At 43.4% G+C, this 16,735-nt stretch overlaps 1 protein-coding gene across 2 annotated transcripts in view; it reads left to right on the top strand.

Moving 5' to 3' along the window:
- LOC310989120 (paired box protein Pax-7-like) overlaps nucleotides 1-16,735 on the top strand; it is a gene marked incomplete at both ends in the record, with an annotated part of 51,422 nt that overhangs the window by 30,386 nt on the left and 4,301 nt on the right. For both annotated transcript variants that reach the window (XM_083976030.1, XM_083976029.1), the window contains one exon: nucleotides 15,370-15,637. In XM_083976030.1, coding sequence (XP_083832156.1) covers nucleotides 15,370-15,637 — 268 coding nt within the window. The remainder of the gene's footprint in view (nucleotides 1-15,369; nucleotides 15,638-16,735) is intronic.

The raw sequence follows: 16,735 nt of genomic DNA, 5'->3' as shown, positions 1-16,735 counted from the left end.
CGAATCGCCGTTTATGGGCGGAACTACGACGGTATCTGATCGTCTTTGAACCTCTGACTTTAATTCTTGATGAATGAAAACATTCTTGGCAAGGCGTCCGTCTTGCGCCGGTCCAAGAATTTCACTGTGCGCGCGGAGGCTCATGGGAAATGTAGTGTCAAGACACTTTGCTTTCCAAAACTCCTCGTTGTCCCTTTAAGTTACAGAGTTTTGAACTTTGAACGGACTGGGAACCATGTCTAAGAAAGTTGGACTGTGGCTTCTAATGCAAAGGAATGTGAGTGGTTGATGGTAAATGGACTTGCACATGGACTCAAAGCGCTTTACAGGTCACATTCATACAGCGCTAGGCACAGCACAGGAATCTAACCATTCACACACATTCGTACACCCAATGGACACATCAGGGGGCAAGTGTGCGTTCAGTGTCTTGCCCAAGGACACTTCCACATGTTGCCAGGAGGAGCCTGGAATCGAACCACCGTGGACAAGCCGTGCTTCCTCCTGAGCCACAGCCGCTCACCAGTCTATCACAGACAACCTCACACACACTCACACCTACGGCCAGCTCAGAGTCACCAGTGCCCCTGCTGTACATGTCTTTGGACTGAGCTGGACAACTGGAGCAAACCCACACAGACACTGGAGTTCTCCTATAGATCATCTTTTAGATGCTGTACTTATATGGTGCAGGCAGTATGGGTGGTCTCTGCTGTGATGTGGAGGAGCTCCTCAGCTGAATTACTGTCATTATCTCTGGATCATCTCTGTCCATGGAGAACAACAGTGATATTAATAGTATGTGAACGTGCCATGTTTTTCCAAGTTATTAAGGAGACTTGACTTTTAGTCAGTCAGTGCTTCATTAACTGCACGTTGCTAGTGGCTGAACTGAACAATGAAAACTACAATTAATTCTCCCCCTGTCCCTGAGACTGTGCAGTTAACGAGATTGTTGGAGCCCATGGCTCCTCGTGGATTCTGGCTTGAACTTTCAACCAGAAAGATTTGAAGAACAAATCCTTTCCACTCTCCAGGATAGAAAACAGAAAAGAAATAATCTCACTCGCTAATGACTTCAATGATTAATTTCAGACAGCGACTCTTCTTCTGTAATGAACACATGTTGCTGTCAGTTCACCCTGCTTTAATGAAATGTAGCCTATATCTCAGGACCAGTATCTTCTGACTAGTCCAGAGGAACAGGGTTTTAGTTCAGAGCTGAGCTGGAGTTACATACTGTAGGGTTACGTAGAGTTACATGGGCATAGTGTTACATAGAATTACACAGAGTTACATGTTTGATCCACTGATCAGTTTACTGATTATAGCCAGTAGATCTGTGCAGTGACAGGGTGGTGGCCAGTGTAAAACTGATTAACCTCACTGTTTCAATAGTTCCCTCCAAATTCTGTGATATCTGAGGTTAATTATGATTTGGGGGAAATGAGTCAGTCAGTCCATCCCCCACCTGTCTCCATGGATACAACTATATTTGTTGCAAAACTGACATGATCAAACATAACATCACTATAATAAGATTCATACATGTTTTTTATATCTTAGAAAGTGAGTAACTGGTTTACAGCTGATTAACTTAAAGGGAAACTTGGTTCAACACTAAGATTTATGAATCAGTGATTAAAGTGTAAATTGAAGATGAGAGTTTTCTCTTGACATTGGATCCTGTAACATCACTCAAGGTCCATTTACTTTGAACAACTATCGAACTATCAAATATGGTAAAACAACAGAGCTCTGGAAAAAGCACCAGGAATTAAAAGGCCAGTGTTCATCAGAAATACAACATTATAATGCTGATTGGGTTTCCATTAGTTAGCTAGGCTACCTGTTGTGTGTCTTTGTGAGTTAAGCACAAATCCTTTGTGCCATGAAGTTTCTACAGTAACCCAGAACAGACAAACCAAACACACGTTCTAGAGAGACTAGTTTTTATGTTATGTGAATGTTAGCAGAGCTTCTACTACACACTGTGATGGGGAGGGGGAGGGGGAGGGGAGGGCTTATCAGTTGTTTGCAACCTCAGCACTAGATGTCACTAAACCCTCCGCACTGGTCTTTTACAGCCTCGGAAGGTCAGGTGAATGTATTGGTTAACTCTATTGTGTGACACAGTAGGCTACTATAATGCAGCAGCTTCCTGTCAGGAGCTCTGACCAACAACACACCGTGTCGCACATTCACTGATGGAGTAAACAAGTAAAAAAAAACAAAAAAACAACACTTTAATATATGTTAAGTCTCTGGTAGAAAACTCATTGTAATCAGTGTCCGGATTGAGCTTGAAGAAGTGACAGGTAGATCTCCTCTTCCCCTGAAGAGCAGCTGCCTTTTAGCTGTGTGCTCAGTTTTCCACACGTAGCCTACATATGTCTGCTGTGTGTGCACATTGTGTGTTTTATGTTCAGCACACTGAATCTCCTCTGTAATGAAATGCTCTACAGATTGCTCTGCTTTCCTCTGCAACATCGGCTGAGCGAGGTTCCACAATAGATGCACAGAGGTTGTGGGTTAGAAGTGAGTGAATGAAATGAGTACAGCAGTATGACTCGGGTGTTTTGCTTGGAGAGGGTGGTGTGGAGGAAGATACAGCTCCTCCATGTGACGTATCTGCAGATAGAGGAAGTGGCATTCGTCCACCATCAATAGAGGCAGCAGGCAGGACCCACAGTCCCACACAGGGTGCATGCTGGGACTTGAATTTATATATGACACCAATTGATGACAAGAGTTATCTCAAGGCAAACAGAGCAGGTCTAAACCTTTCTCTGCAAGGCAGTTTGATTTATATAGCCCATTTTTACAAACAGTTTTTTCACAACAGTATTTAGACCCGACAGATACCACTGAGGGCAACAGTGCTGAGGCAGAAACATGGATCAGAGCCAGGCTCACGGTGGGCTCAACCAAAATTGGAATAGAAAGTCTAGTTTTTGTCTTTTTTGTGTATTATATGAACATGTAAGTGATTCCTCCACTTCCTGTACGCATTGTGGCTCTCTGACTATTTTCTCTCATCTCGTCTTTCTTCTGTGCATCTGTCACTTGTTGGCACGGGTTGCTATGATTGGCTCAACAGCACTAAAGATGATTTACAACACCTGCAGTAGATTTGTGAGTGTCCTGGACGTCTCTGCCTCAGGTGGAAAGGCTGTGATGGTTGAAATAAAAACACAGACAAAATGTAAGGATTTTCAACAGGTCAAGAGTTAAAGGTGCATTTTGGGAACTAGACCCATTAATGCCACAGGAACATCTGTGCAGATGTGGATTAGAAGCTCTCAAGTCACAGTGAGTGGGTGAGAACAACAGAGCTGAGATCTTGTTGTGACTCCAGACTGACAAACAGCTGCTGGTGAAGCAAACAGAGGAGGGCAACATGACAGAACAACTGGAACGGATGTCCACACACACACACACACGCGCACACACACACACACACACACACACACACACACACACACACACACACACACACACACACACACACACACACACACACACACACACACACACACACACACACACACACACACACACACACACACACACACACACACACACACACACACACCTGCATCCTCTTCTCATTCTCCTCATCTCCTACTCTAAACACAATTTTATCTTATTCTATTTCAATAATAAACACAAGGAGCGCGACTCTGCTGTTGTTCTCATTGGAGGCTGATGGAGAAACAATTGACTAATCAGAGCTCAGTGGGCGGGATGAGGAAAGTATTGCACTAAAGTAACAGCAGAAAATCAGTTTCTGAGTCCAACACTGCTCTGCTCCGTCAGAACAGAGCACAATCAGGTGAGTCAACTGTGTGTGTGTGGGGGGGGGGGGGATCAAATGAAATGTAAATGAAAGCAGCCAGTTAGTTCATTTGGCTGAGATTGTGTTCTCTCCTGACATGCAACGAATGCTGCTGCATTCTGTGTTATTGTCCCCTCAGTCTGCTCTGAATGGCTCAGAGTCCCAGCTGAAGATTTTCCATTATGGGGTTCACTGCCGTTGACCCTTTCATCATGTTCCCAGGCATTTACATGAGATAACAATGTAGGGTGAATTTCCTAAGATCCCACTTCAAAAATGTAGGAAGACCACATGCTGTACGTCTGACAGGCAATAATTCAATTTGAAACAGCTATATTGCATTTGGAATGTAATTCACAAACGCCATTTCTGCGCCTCCTCCTCTCAAATTGAATGAGAAAGAATTAGAGGCCGACTTTCATGTGGAGATGGAGTGTGCAGCCAATTCCAAGTCTTGACAGAAAGACAAAATGACAGTATGAAACGCTGTCCCTGTGATGGCACTGCATGTGTAAATAGAAACCCCTTTTCACAGCTTCACCATCACAGTTGTAACACCCACCCCACCTCCCTCCCCCTCCTCCTCCTCTTCCTCCTAAGAAAGCCTGCAAAATAAAGCTTTTTATTTTCAACTACACTTTCTGACAAATTCCCATAAATCTATTCTGCTGCAGAGCTGATGAGCAGTGGTGAGGAGTTTTCCTTCACTGGCACAGACACTGATGCCGGACCACTAATCCCTTTCTGTCAGGTCAGACAACTTAGTGACCTGCCACTGAAGATGAAACTATTACTTCCCACAGTGACCCCAACACATCAACACATCACACGAGTAAAGCAGAGCACATTTCTGCTCTCGCGCTCTCATTTCCTCTCTGGTTTGTTGTGAGAGGAAGATTTAGCCTGCTTTGGAATGGTGGAGCTCTCTGGCTCGCTATTTGATGTCGGGGTGAGAGATAGAAAGAGAGAGAGAGAGAGAGAGAGAGTGGGCGAGAAAGGATAGAATAGAGTGGGTTTCAGTGTTGGGGGATCAGAGCTGCTTTGGTTCTCCAGCTCTGTCTCTTTGATCCATATCCCCAGGCCTGCCTGCCTGCCTCGCTAACTCAGGCCTCTGCTCGTGATTCCTGACAACTGTCGGCCTGAGATAAGGAGGTGGGGTGGGGGAATGTGGGGGGCCTCTTCTACCGCCCTACCCCCCACGTCCAACCCCCGCACCCTGCACCACTGCACTTTATACACGTCTATTAACATTAACAATAACCTCTCTCTAAAAAAAAGTGGGCAAATATGTTGAATTATATACAAGGAGCTGGGTACAGAGGAACCCTCGCGCCCTATGCACCACCATCACCCCCCCCCCCCCCCCCCCCCACACACACACACACACACCTCACACCCCCTGATCCTCCACCCCCTGTAGAAAATATACAAATAAAAGCAGCCCTATTCCTGTGCCTGTCCTCCTGCAGCCCCCAGTTCAGAGTGTGTTGACACGGCTGTGTGCACCTGAATGTCAATGAGTGTGGTGCCTAATATTAGTCTCAGCTGCTATTAGACTTTGCAGTACTAAGCCCTTTGACTGGGCACGCTGTCAACTGGCACGCACCCATGTCAACAAATCAAAAAGGATGAGCACATATATTTACATCATTCCCATAATGAGGAGTAGAGAGAGGGGGCGGGGGGGTAGATGTTAATTAGAAATCGCCTGAAAAACAGACGCTGCCGCTTCACTTTGGCAACTATCAAAGCAAAGAGCTTTGTAGCAAATAAATAAATAAAAGACCTACTCAAGAAATCTGTCAGCAAGGAGAGGAATTTAAATCAGAGCCACTGATGGAGTGTTTGTAGGATATATTCTTCTTTATGCATCAGCGAGTGTGCTCTGCTCTGAACAGCCCAGGGTGCTATCTGACTGAGTGGGTAGAGAAGTGTTAAGCCCCTCCACTTCCTGTGGTTTGACTTGATGGTAGGCGTTGACTGGCTGCAGCCCACTAACAACCACAACCTTAAACTTACAGCTAATGTTTTTATTCATGTACTTATACTTTTCACACCGCAAACGAAAGCTTGAATCTGATTGGCCACAGGTTGAGAGTCACATTTTCAGGTAATGCTTCTCTCAGAGCATGCCATCCTAGTTTAGCCTGCCACAGCTAGCCGTTGTTGTGAACTGAAGTGCTATCTGCTTAACCAGTCTGACACCACGTGACATGTTATCCACGTCCGGGATCTGTTACCCCGACCGCTCACATCTGGAAAATGAAAACAATAGCAACAGAACAAGTAAATGTCAGAGGTCTCCACATAATTTCAGGTTTTCAGGTCATTTAAGACTGGTATGGAACAGAATGGCTAAAATTGTGCCTTAAAGAAATGTTCATAACAATTTGCAATGTTTTGCCACCCGTGATGGGAATAACTGACAATAAAATGCGCCGTTACTTGACTCAAGAAGTACCGTCACAAAATAATACACCTGTTATGTTATATATACATTTTTTTCAGTCCATCAACTAGTTGGAAAAAAGCTGTTTATCTGTTTACTATTTAAGACTTATATTAACACAAATATATCGCTTACTTCTGCTTTAACAAAACATCCAAAACCAGCACCAAACATACATAAAAATGACCAGCTCCTACATTGAATCATTACAAAGCATTTACTATGTATCCTGTCACACAAGGATGCCATGACCCCATTTACAGATTTACACTAATGGTCAAAATTATGATCCAAATAATAAATAATTTGGATCATAATCATAATTTGCTCTCATGGAAGCTGACTGAGATAATGGTGCTGTTGTCATGTTCTGTCTGAAAGACTCACTACCCTGTCACCTGTAGACACATAGTATAATTAACACACTAACAACATGGGAATGTGCTGTGTTCAAGCTTGTCAGTAACTTTGCCCGTTGTGAGATAAGCAGCGAGGTGTTCCCACCGTGACAAACAGACAGTCTGTGTGTGTAGACATGTTAGGCTGCGGTCCATCTCTGCGTGATGACTTCAGGACCCAGCTGCCTGCTGTTTACAGCCGCACTTTTCCTGTCAGCCTTAAGCCGAGAGCCATCTCTCTGCTTATTTACATGCCATTATGGTGAGGAGGAGCGGAGACTGTCAGCTGCTGTTTGACTTGATATCCCTCTGTAGGCCAATCCATCCCCTAACTCGACCGCTGCCTGCTCAGTCAGAGAGCCTCTTGGCCTGAAATCAGTGAAGACTTAAGACAGGGACATACAGACATACAGTCACTTTTCAGTTCATTCTACAGCTGAGGGTTCACGTCGGTCTGGTGTCCCAGCCATGCACATTTTCCAATCCACACTTCAGTTGTTGGTGTTAACGCACAACAATGTTGTTTTCCAGCCGCTCTACAAATCAAGATGTAGAAGAAGAGAGCAAGAGAAAGAAAGAGAGAATATAATATGGGACCACTTAAGGAGAATGACTGAACAGGGTCAGGAAATGAACATCATTTGGCCTTGGCATTTTTTAAGAAGAAGAGTCATATAAGAATAATTTAAATGTGGAATCCATTTTATTATCTGGATCATGCGTAGCCGATGTCATATCTGGCCCTCTGCGTTGTGTTTCTCACGGCCTGCCCCAGGTGGGGTCCGAACCCTGGTCTCCAGGCGACGATGCTAACCGCTTCGCCAAGAGGTTGACAACCACCTGGCAAGTTGGTTAGCACGTCCTTTATGGGTGGAGTGAGTGCACATCCGTTACACATGCACAGGCGGCACAGTGACTATGTGGACGTCCATGTGGAAGGAATGAACTGGCCTTCACTAGAGTAGTTGTAGAGCTGGTGCAGGAGGGAACTGCAGGTGTAGTGTCAGTGGCGCGGAGAAGGTTATAGGGTTAATTGTGGGGCCTCGTTTCAAGAACTGAATTCCTACACCTGAAGAACTAAGAAGCTGCTTGAATGAATGAATGAATGAATGAATGAATGAATAAATGAATGAGGAAGTTAGGAGATGTCTCACTAACAACAGACTACAAACCTATATACAGGAGAAATGATAAAATAAAGGCCTGTCTCCAATTTAAGTCTGTTTAAACTCAATTGCTTGCTTTTGCCTGAGCTTTTAACTTTGGTGTCATTACAGATCGTTTGAACAGATCAAAATTAGATCCAGCCGAGAGCCGCGTATATCCGTATAATGGAGTCTACAGGGCAGCAGAATGCAGCCTCTAAATAACACATTATCTGCTGCGAAACTCGTTCATTTCACCAATATTTAGTTATGATAGGCTAGTGCTATTCCCCTCTGAGTCCGGGGTTAGCTGTTATCAACATCCGGGGTCTGTAGGTTGACCTACTGACCTCTGACCTGGATGATGTCATCTCTGAGCGCCGTGCGGCTCATTCTGATAATAATCATTCCGCTTCGGCATTCGGGTCCATTTTTGTCTCAACTAGCCGGAGCTTTAGTGAGTCCAGGTTGAGGAGAGGAAGCCTGTGGAAGCTGAACTTCATCCAGCTGCTCATTTTGTTCTGACAAGTCAGAAACACGCAGAAACAAACCATAGTATTAGCGGAAGCAACAAGCCGCGCCACGCTGCACCGTGTCGGAGATGACATCATCCAGGTCAGAGGTCAGTAGGTCAACCTACAGATGTTGATAACAGCTAACCCCGGACTCAGAGGGGAATAGCACTAGCCTATCAGAACTAAATATTGGTGAAATTAAGGAGTTTCTCTGCAGGTAATGTGTTATTTTAGAGGCTGCATTCTGCTGCCCTGTAGACTCGCATTATATGGATATACGCGGCTCTCAGCTGGATCTAATTTCATCAGAACGACTTGTAATGACACCAAAGTTATCTGGGGGAGTAAATGATCGTATTTTATGCTAGAAATAAGGTCCAGAATGTAAAAAAAAAAAAAAAGGTAATTATCCTTTAAATGATTTTCATCCACCTGCAGAAATATTGTTATGACTGGTGTGACAGCATCAGTCAGTGCAAACAACCACAATAGCAAAATCTCCCAACATTTACTGTGGAAGCTTCCACTTTGATATCTCACACCAAGGCCACTGCCATTGATCTGAGTTGAACTCATTTACTCAGATAAGGTGATATAATGTTTGTCTTTCCATTCAGTCAGCTTGTGAGTGTGTCTGTTTGTGGTTGCAGATCCGAGTCTTTAAATATTTCTTTTTTTTTTGAATGTCTTTCTTCATCTCTGATGGGGGATTTGTCATTTTCAGGATTACAGCTTCTGACAAAAAAAACAACAACATATCTGCTTATAGTAAAATGGCATAAACTGATTGCATAATGACCTCGGATTGCATCAGAATTCTGCATTCAACACTGACGCGCTCAGTGTGCTTTCCAATTACTGTGACTGAAGAGCCCATGGAGGACAGTGATAGATCCTGTCTGACACCAGCGGCATCTCAGCATCAGCCTTAATCCCAGGCTGTATCCGCCTACAGCAGCAGCTCGCTCTGACACTGCGAGGTGCACCCCCGTCTTTTAAATGCAGATAGCGAAGTGAAAGTTAACATCAAGGATGATGTGTTGATTGTTGCACACCTCTCACCATGCTGCAGTCACAGCGATCATGTACGCTCACAATGCAGCCAGGATGCAGAGTGTTTATTAAAGAATAGTGAGTGTGAGACCAGGCAAATGAGACACTTAATAAAAACCAACTTGTCAGTGCTCTCTGGTGGACAAACTATGGCATAAAGTCTCCTTTTAAATGCAGACCTGTGTCTTGTATGACATGTATATGTATGTATGTATGTATATGGTCACCCTGAGTCTGAGGAAACAGTGACACAAAAGTAGGCTGATGCAGTGAAGAAGCTTCACTTGATGATAGGTTTATTTATAGATGGAGACCAGCAGGCAGAGAGTTGGCAGGGAAGCTCAGGTGAAAACACATGTTATCAGGCAGGTGTGATGACAGGAAGTTGAGTGAGATCTGGTGGATGGAGGGAGAATGTCAAACATGGGCTGGAGACAAAGACAGAGGGCAACTGAAGGACAGTATCATAAAGACCAGCTCATCAAACCTGGAGGAAAAACTCACAACCTCCTTAATAAAGCAACAGCATATTTGGTCAGTGTGTAAACTTGAAAGCTATGCGACTCCAGGGGCGGACTGGCCATCTGTACGTTCTGGAGAATACCAGAACGGCCGGTACGGCAGGACGGCCGCCGCCGGCCGCTGCGCAGCCGTCACGGTTATTTTTTTTCCTCTTGCTTATAATCTACTGTTGTTCCATGTCCAGACCAATAGGTGGCAACAACGTGCCTGCAGGCACATAGATGCGCAAGCTCACTCGTCACTCAGCCGTTGAGGGTGAGGTGCCAGTGTAACGTGTAGCTCAACTGGTAGAGCACCTAGCCTTATAATCAAAATCTTGCTCCTGTGTGGGATCGAATCCCTCCATAACCCACTGAGTTTGGACAATGCATTTTCTTTCCCCATCGTTATGATCACTCTGTCAAAGTTAACGCGTTAACGCGAAATGCTTTTACCATGCTATATATATATATATATATATATATATATATATATATATTTTTTATATATAATGTGTGGCCTCTCTCTGTCAAAAATGCCAGGGCCTATTTTCTGTCCCAGTCCGCCACTGTGCGACTCTGCGTGTTTTTGTTGACTGACCCCTGGTGGTGCAGCAAAATTTTAAAAAGAAAGAAAATAAAAAAAGAACTCATTGTAACTCAAGCATGCGTTGTCCAATCTGCTCCAGACATTATGTTTGGTGAGAGAGCCACAGCCTATCAATATCAATATTCAATTTAAACACAGTGAACCACAACACAGCCGAAGGTTCACTCTCACATTTATTCTGGTATTGCCCAGTACTGGACAGCTTTTGGAGCGACATATTCAGTTGGTTCTCTAAGCAATATAAAATAAATATTCAACCAGACTGTAACCTGGCGATTTTTGGTTCCTCTGAAAGGACATCGACCCTCCCTTCCCACTGTAAGCAGGCTCTCAAAACAGGCATGGTAGCAGCCAAAAAATTAATTTTACTTAACTGGAAATCTCCATCATCCCCTTGCTTTAAGAGGTGGCTTAATGAAATGGTTTTTGTTTCGAGGATGGAACAGATTCGCCTCAGTAGAGGGAATGCACCTAAATATTATGAGAAAACATGGAAACCATTTTTGGCTTTACTGGATGAGACTTAAACGACCAATAATAATAAGAATCAGGCTGCTATGTGGTATTTGTAATTCAATTATTTTTCCTGTACTGTTGCGGTACTGATCAAGGCTTTGATATTCCTCTCAGGGTGTTTTTTTTTTTTTTTTTTTTGGTGTTTGTTTGTGTTTGGTTTTGTTTTCTATTCATACCCCTGATGGTATTTTGAGACAGAAGGCACTGGACGACTTTGCTTATAGTATATATCCTCATATAGCCTTTGTCTTTACTTTTCTTACTTCATTTATTTCATTTAACAATGTCAGGTGGTGTATGTCTATTTTGTATGTAGGTTTTTGTGTTGTTTTTTTCTTCCTTCTATTTTTTGTAAAAAATGTAAAAAAGTGAAAATAAAATATTCAACAAAAAAAAACACAGTGAACCACAATGGGGACAAAAATGTCATATTAAGATTATTTTGAGCATTTGTAATTTTCTGTTGTTCTTCGGTCAGTTGTGGTTGTTTGGGGGTAATAGATTTTTTTTTGTATTGTGTATGTTATTTATTCATAGCAGTAACTATAGTTGTGTTACGGTTGTTTTTGAAAGCTATTACATTAGCATTTATTTTGATGTTTAAAAAGTGATGGAGCTAGATTTAGGTCTGTTTTAGAAAGTTAGAAGAAAATTCCCTCTTCCCACCAATGTCAACAAGTGTAATAGGAGGTAGTGTGATCCAGTAACTTGTTTGTAGTTTTCACCTTCAGCATTTGGCCTGCAGCTGATTTTGTTATAGTATCCAAAAGTCCCTACATGATCTCTCTGCTCACTATTTTAGAATTCAGCTCCATACTAAGCATCCAGCTGAACATAAGTGGGATGATGCAGTGGAGCAGTGTAGGCGTGGTGAGAGGCTGAACCAGGTGATACTACTGTGTGTCTTAGAGATAACTGTAGCACATCTGGACACCTCTGTTCTCTCCATCTCTCCATCTGCTAAAAGTCTTCACACTGTTTTCGGCAGTGGCTTATCACCTTATCCACCTTCTGTCTATCTATCTGTGTGTGTGTGTGTGTGTGTGTGTGTGTGTGTGTGTGTGTGTGTGTGTGTGTGTGTGTGTGTTATATCTACTATTATTACACGGCTCTATTGAATCCTGCTCTCTGATTGGTCCAGCGCTGCGTTCTGCGGTCTGTTATTTCTGTATAACGGACCGTCGTCATGTATAACAGACCGTTGCTAGGGACGTCGCTCTGATCAGCGCAGCACAGAAAAGAGAAACTATGCAGGATATTTACCTTGTGTTTCATTTTTACCGTCATTAAACAGCTTCGGACTAATAGTGATGTTAGAGATAAATGATTTGTAACCTGTTACAAGGAGAGTGGAGGCTCCTTCACATCGCTGCTGGAAACCAAACCTGCTGATCAGAGCCTCTGACCCGGTGTCACAGCTCTCCTCTCCTCTCCTCTCGTCTCGGTGCAGCTGGCACCGCGGCTCCGCGACACAAACGCACCCCGTAAACAGTAAAGTTAATCTCTTGTTTATGACAGATACGACTACACACAATACACACATCTTAACATGTGTATGGTAATAATCCATCGATCCACTGATTGATTATCAAAGGCTTCAAATGCACGAACGGGAGGAGGCTCGGCAAAACAGCGGAAGTGACCGGTCTTGCAGATTCGCTAAATGCAATTTTAAATCGATGAAAGTCGTATTTTGGTCAACATTATGTTTCAAATTAATTATTTCACTCGTAAACCGTGTAATAAGCGGGATAATGTACAGTTGGTCGGTTGTTATGGAGAAATAAACCCCTTCATGTTGAATGAAACCCCTCCGCTTCGCGTCGGGGTTCCATACAACCTGTCGGGGTTTATTTCTCCATAACAACCTCCGAACTGTACATTATCCCTTACTTATTACACGGCTCTATTGAATGCTGCTCTCTGATTGGTCCAGCGCTGCGTTCTGCGGTCTGTTATTTCTGTATAACGGACCGTCGTCATGTATAACAGACCGTTGCTAGGGACGTCGCTCTGATCAGCGCAGCACAGAAAAGAGAAACTATGCAGGATATTTACCTTGTGTTTCATTTTTACCGTCATTAAACAGCTTCGGACTATTAGTGATGTTAGATAAATGACTGGTAACTTGTTACAAGGAGAGTGGAGGCTCCTTCCACACCGCTGCTGAAAACCAGACCTGCATCAGAGCCTCTGACCCGGTGTCAGCTCTCCTCTCGTCTCGGTGGCACTGCGACTCCGCGACACAAACGCACCCCGTAAACAGTAAAGTTAATCTCTTGTTTATGACAGATACGACTACACACAATACACACAATACACACATCTTAACACGTGTATGGTAATCTATCGATCCACTGATTGATTATCAAAGGCTTCAAATGCACGAACGGGAGGAGGCTCGGCAAAACAGCGGAAGTGGCGGTCTTGTAGATTCGCTAAATGCAATTTTAAATCGATGAAAGTCGTATTTTGATCAACATTATGTTTCAAATTAATTATTTTACTCGTAAACCGTGTAATAAGCGGGATAATGTATAGTTGGTCGGTTGTTATGGAGAAATAAACCCCTTCATGTTGAATGAAACCCCTCCGCTTCGCGTCGGGGTTCCATACAACCTGTCGGGGTTTATTTCTCCATAACAACCTCCGAACTATACATTATCCCTTACATATCTAACTACCTGCCATCCTTCATTGACCTTGAGTCACTTACATCTATTGTTTCTACAGAAGCTCTCTGCATGTGTCTGATTGGCTACTGCTGTGTGGTCAGGTAGATCACACACACATACACACACCCTGAATCTTTTTTATGAGTCACAGTACGTTTACATGACACTTGAAAAAACCGAATTATTGCCTTAATCCGACTATAACTGGACAACTGAAGTGCACGTAAACACCTTAGTCCGACTGAAATCGGAGTTGAGAACTCCGATTAAGACACCCAGATAATGCGATTGGAATTAGATTTTCTCCATCATGTATACACCTTAGTCGGAGTATAACTGGAAAATGCATGTGCGCATGCTCCACAACAGTAGAGACGGCACAAAGTGGAGCAGAGAAGCCGCCCGAACCCGGCAATGTAAAGAAAAAAAACCAACGTCAGCGCCGATTCGATGCATTTCACATATTTTATTTTAAAAAATTTTAAAAAGAGAGAGAGAGAGAGAGCCCGAATTTGCATCTGGTCAGGAACTGCAGTTGAGAATTTATTATTAAGCTTACTAAGTTGTTTATATTCAGTTTTCAGTCAGCAGGACAGGGGGCGTATTAACCCGCTGAAACATCGGGTGACGCCGCATGAGGGGGCGGACCCCGTCAGTCAGTTATTCCATTTTCTCAGTTGCATGTAAATTGAGACAAGGACAGAAGTCAGATTAGACGCCAAAATCGAATTTTGAGCATAGCTCGATTAAGCTCTGCATGTAAAGGTACTGAGTGTTCTCTGCAGCTCCAGGGTGGGGATCATGGGTGTTGGTGTTGACTGGTTGTATCACTCATGAGGTATATTGTTTTATAAGAAAATATCTGTTAACAAGGTTTGACATTGATATGCAACAGAGGAGGTCTTTTATCAAATGTTCAAATGTTCAAATGACTTTGATGTGATTTGTGGAGTACATGCATTGCTGACATTGTCATCTTTGCTGGCAGTTGTTGAGGAGCTGTCTTTGCTGTTTGGTGCAAAAGGAAGTTGTTCACAAACCACCACTGATTTCACTAGCAGCAGACTGGGACTGGAATTTCCTTTGAGATCAATACAGTATCTCTAAGTCTAAGTCTAAGACTGGGTTTACTGGTCTCTGTGTGGATCAGTTCTATTTAATCTGTCCTGAGTGTGCGAGGCCAGTGATGATGTCAGTTTGAGGACACACACACACACACACACACACACACACACACACACACACACACACACACACACACACACACACACACACACACACACACACCGAGAGGAGCCCTGCTGCTTTCCTCTATTACAGTTGCCCAAATATTTCACCCTCTAATCCAGGCGCATTTAATTGATGTGTGTGAGCTTATGCTAAATATGAAGATTTGAATAATTTCCACTTTCACTGAGCACAATGGGCTGCTGCCTGGTGACAGGCCACCTCCTTGTTGCCCTGAAAAGAGGTGTTAGGCTGCTGGAAGCCCCTCACCTCCTCACCCAAGTCAGGCTTTGACACCTCCTGGGCTCCTGGGCTCCGTCACCCTCTGTGCTCCTCTACCCGTGTCTCTGTTTGTCTCCACCCCTCTGCTTTTATCTGTTCTTCAAGCATCTTGTTTTGAGGGAACTCCTGCTGACGGCCTCTCTCTCTCTCTGTGTTTGCAGGTGATGAGCATCCTCAGTAACCCCAACGGCGTTTCCTCGCAGCCACAACACGACTTCTCCATCTCACCGCTCCACAGCGCCCTGGACTCCTCTCCTTCCAACGCCATCTCAGCCAGCTGCAGCCACCGCTCGGCCGAGGCCTCCATCAAGACGGTGGACAGCCTCCCGTCATCTCAGTCCTACTGTCCGCCCACATACAGCACCACCAGCTACAGCATGGACTCGGCTGTGGCAGCTGCCGGCTACCAATACAGCCAGTATGGCCAGAGTGAGTCCTGCTAGTCCAGACCAACATTTAGATGTGATATAGTATGTGTGCCAGACCCAACTCTCTTTGTGCATTCCTATCAGAGGTAGGGCTTTCCTCATTTTCTTTTGGATGAACAGAGTGGGGCTTAGATGGAGGGGGTCTCTGGCCTTCAAACAAGATTTTTCAGGACCACACTACAAACAGACAAATTTCCAGCACACACCGGATACACCAGCAAGATGGCCGCGCAAGCAACTAAAGAGACACATAAATGCAAATATCTTGGCCATTAATAAGAAATTTAAAATGTCAACGTCTATTTTATTTTATTTTTATTTTATTTTTATTTTATTTATTCGTCCATTCCACAAAACATAAACATACACAAACAAGTCAAAATTTCATGATCAATATGGGCGAAAGGGCGAAGGCAGAAGCAGCTTATTAATGCCTACCCTGTTCACAGGAAGAAAAATTACAATAACAAAACAAAACAAAACAAAATTTGTAGGAAGATTACACTGGAAGAGTAGAGTAAGTAAAGTGAATAGTATCAAAACAAAACAAGCAGAACCACCATTTAGTAATAATAATTAACTTACTTTATCCTAGTGTTAAATATTTATTCAATACATTGATTTTAAACATCCTTTTAAATTGGGTAATAGTTGTACATGATTTTAATTCATTGTCAAGGCTATTCCATAATTTTACTCCAATAACAGAAATGCATTTGGCTTTAGTATTTGTCCTTGCTTTTGGTTTGTTTAAAATGCAGGTCCCCCTGAGGTCGTACTGGGACTCTCTAGTTGAGAACAGCTTTTGTATGCAGGATGGAAGTAGGTTGTTTATTGCCGGAAGTTATTACAGCAGTGTTTAAATTGACCAGGTCTTCGAATTTCAATGTTTTGGTACTGGTGAAAAAACTTTTTATGTTACATTCAATCCTGTATTCATATATTATGAACTCATTCTACACAAAAAAATATTTCAAAAAATCACTTTATGCTGTTATGTTGTGTAGGACACTAATGTTACATGGCAGTGCTGATTTGCACCACAGTCCAGCAGCAGCAAAGTGGTTGCACTTTTTTACTGCCTGACATCAGTGTTACA

Source organism: Trachurus trachurus (genome assembly GCF_905171665.1).
Source record: "Trachurus trachurus genome assembly, chromosome: 7".
In the NCBI taxonomy this organism is placed as follows: Eukaryota; Metazoa; Chordata; class Actinopteri; order Carangiformes; family Carangidae; genus Trachurus; species Trachurus trachurus.
The sequence above is the reverse complement of the archived record's forward strand: the minus strand, read 5'-3'. Positions and strand labels throughout refer to the sequence as shown.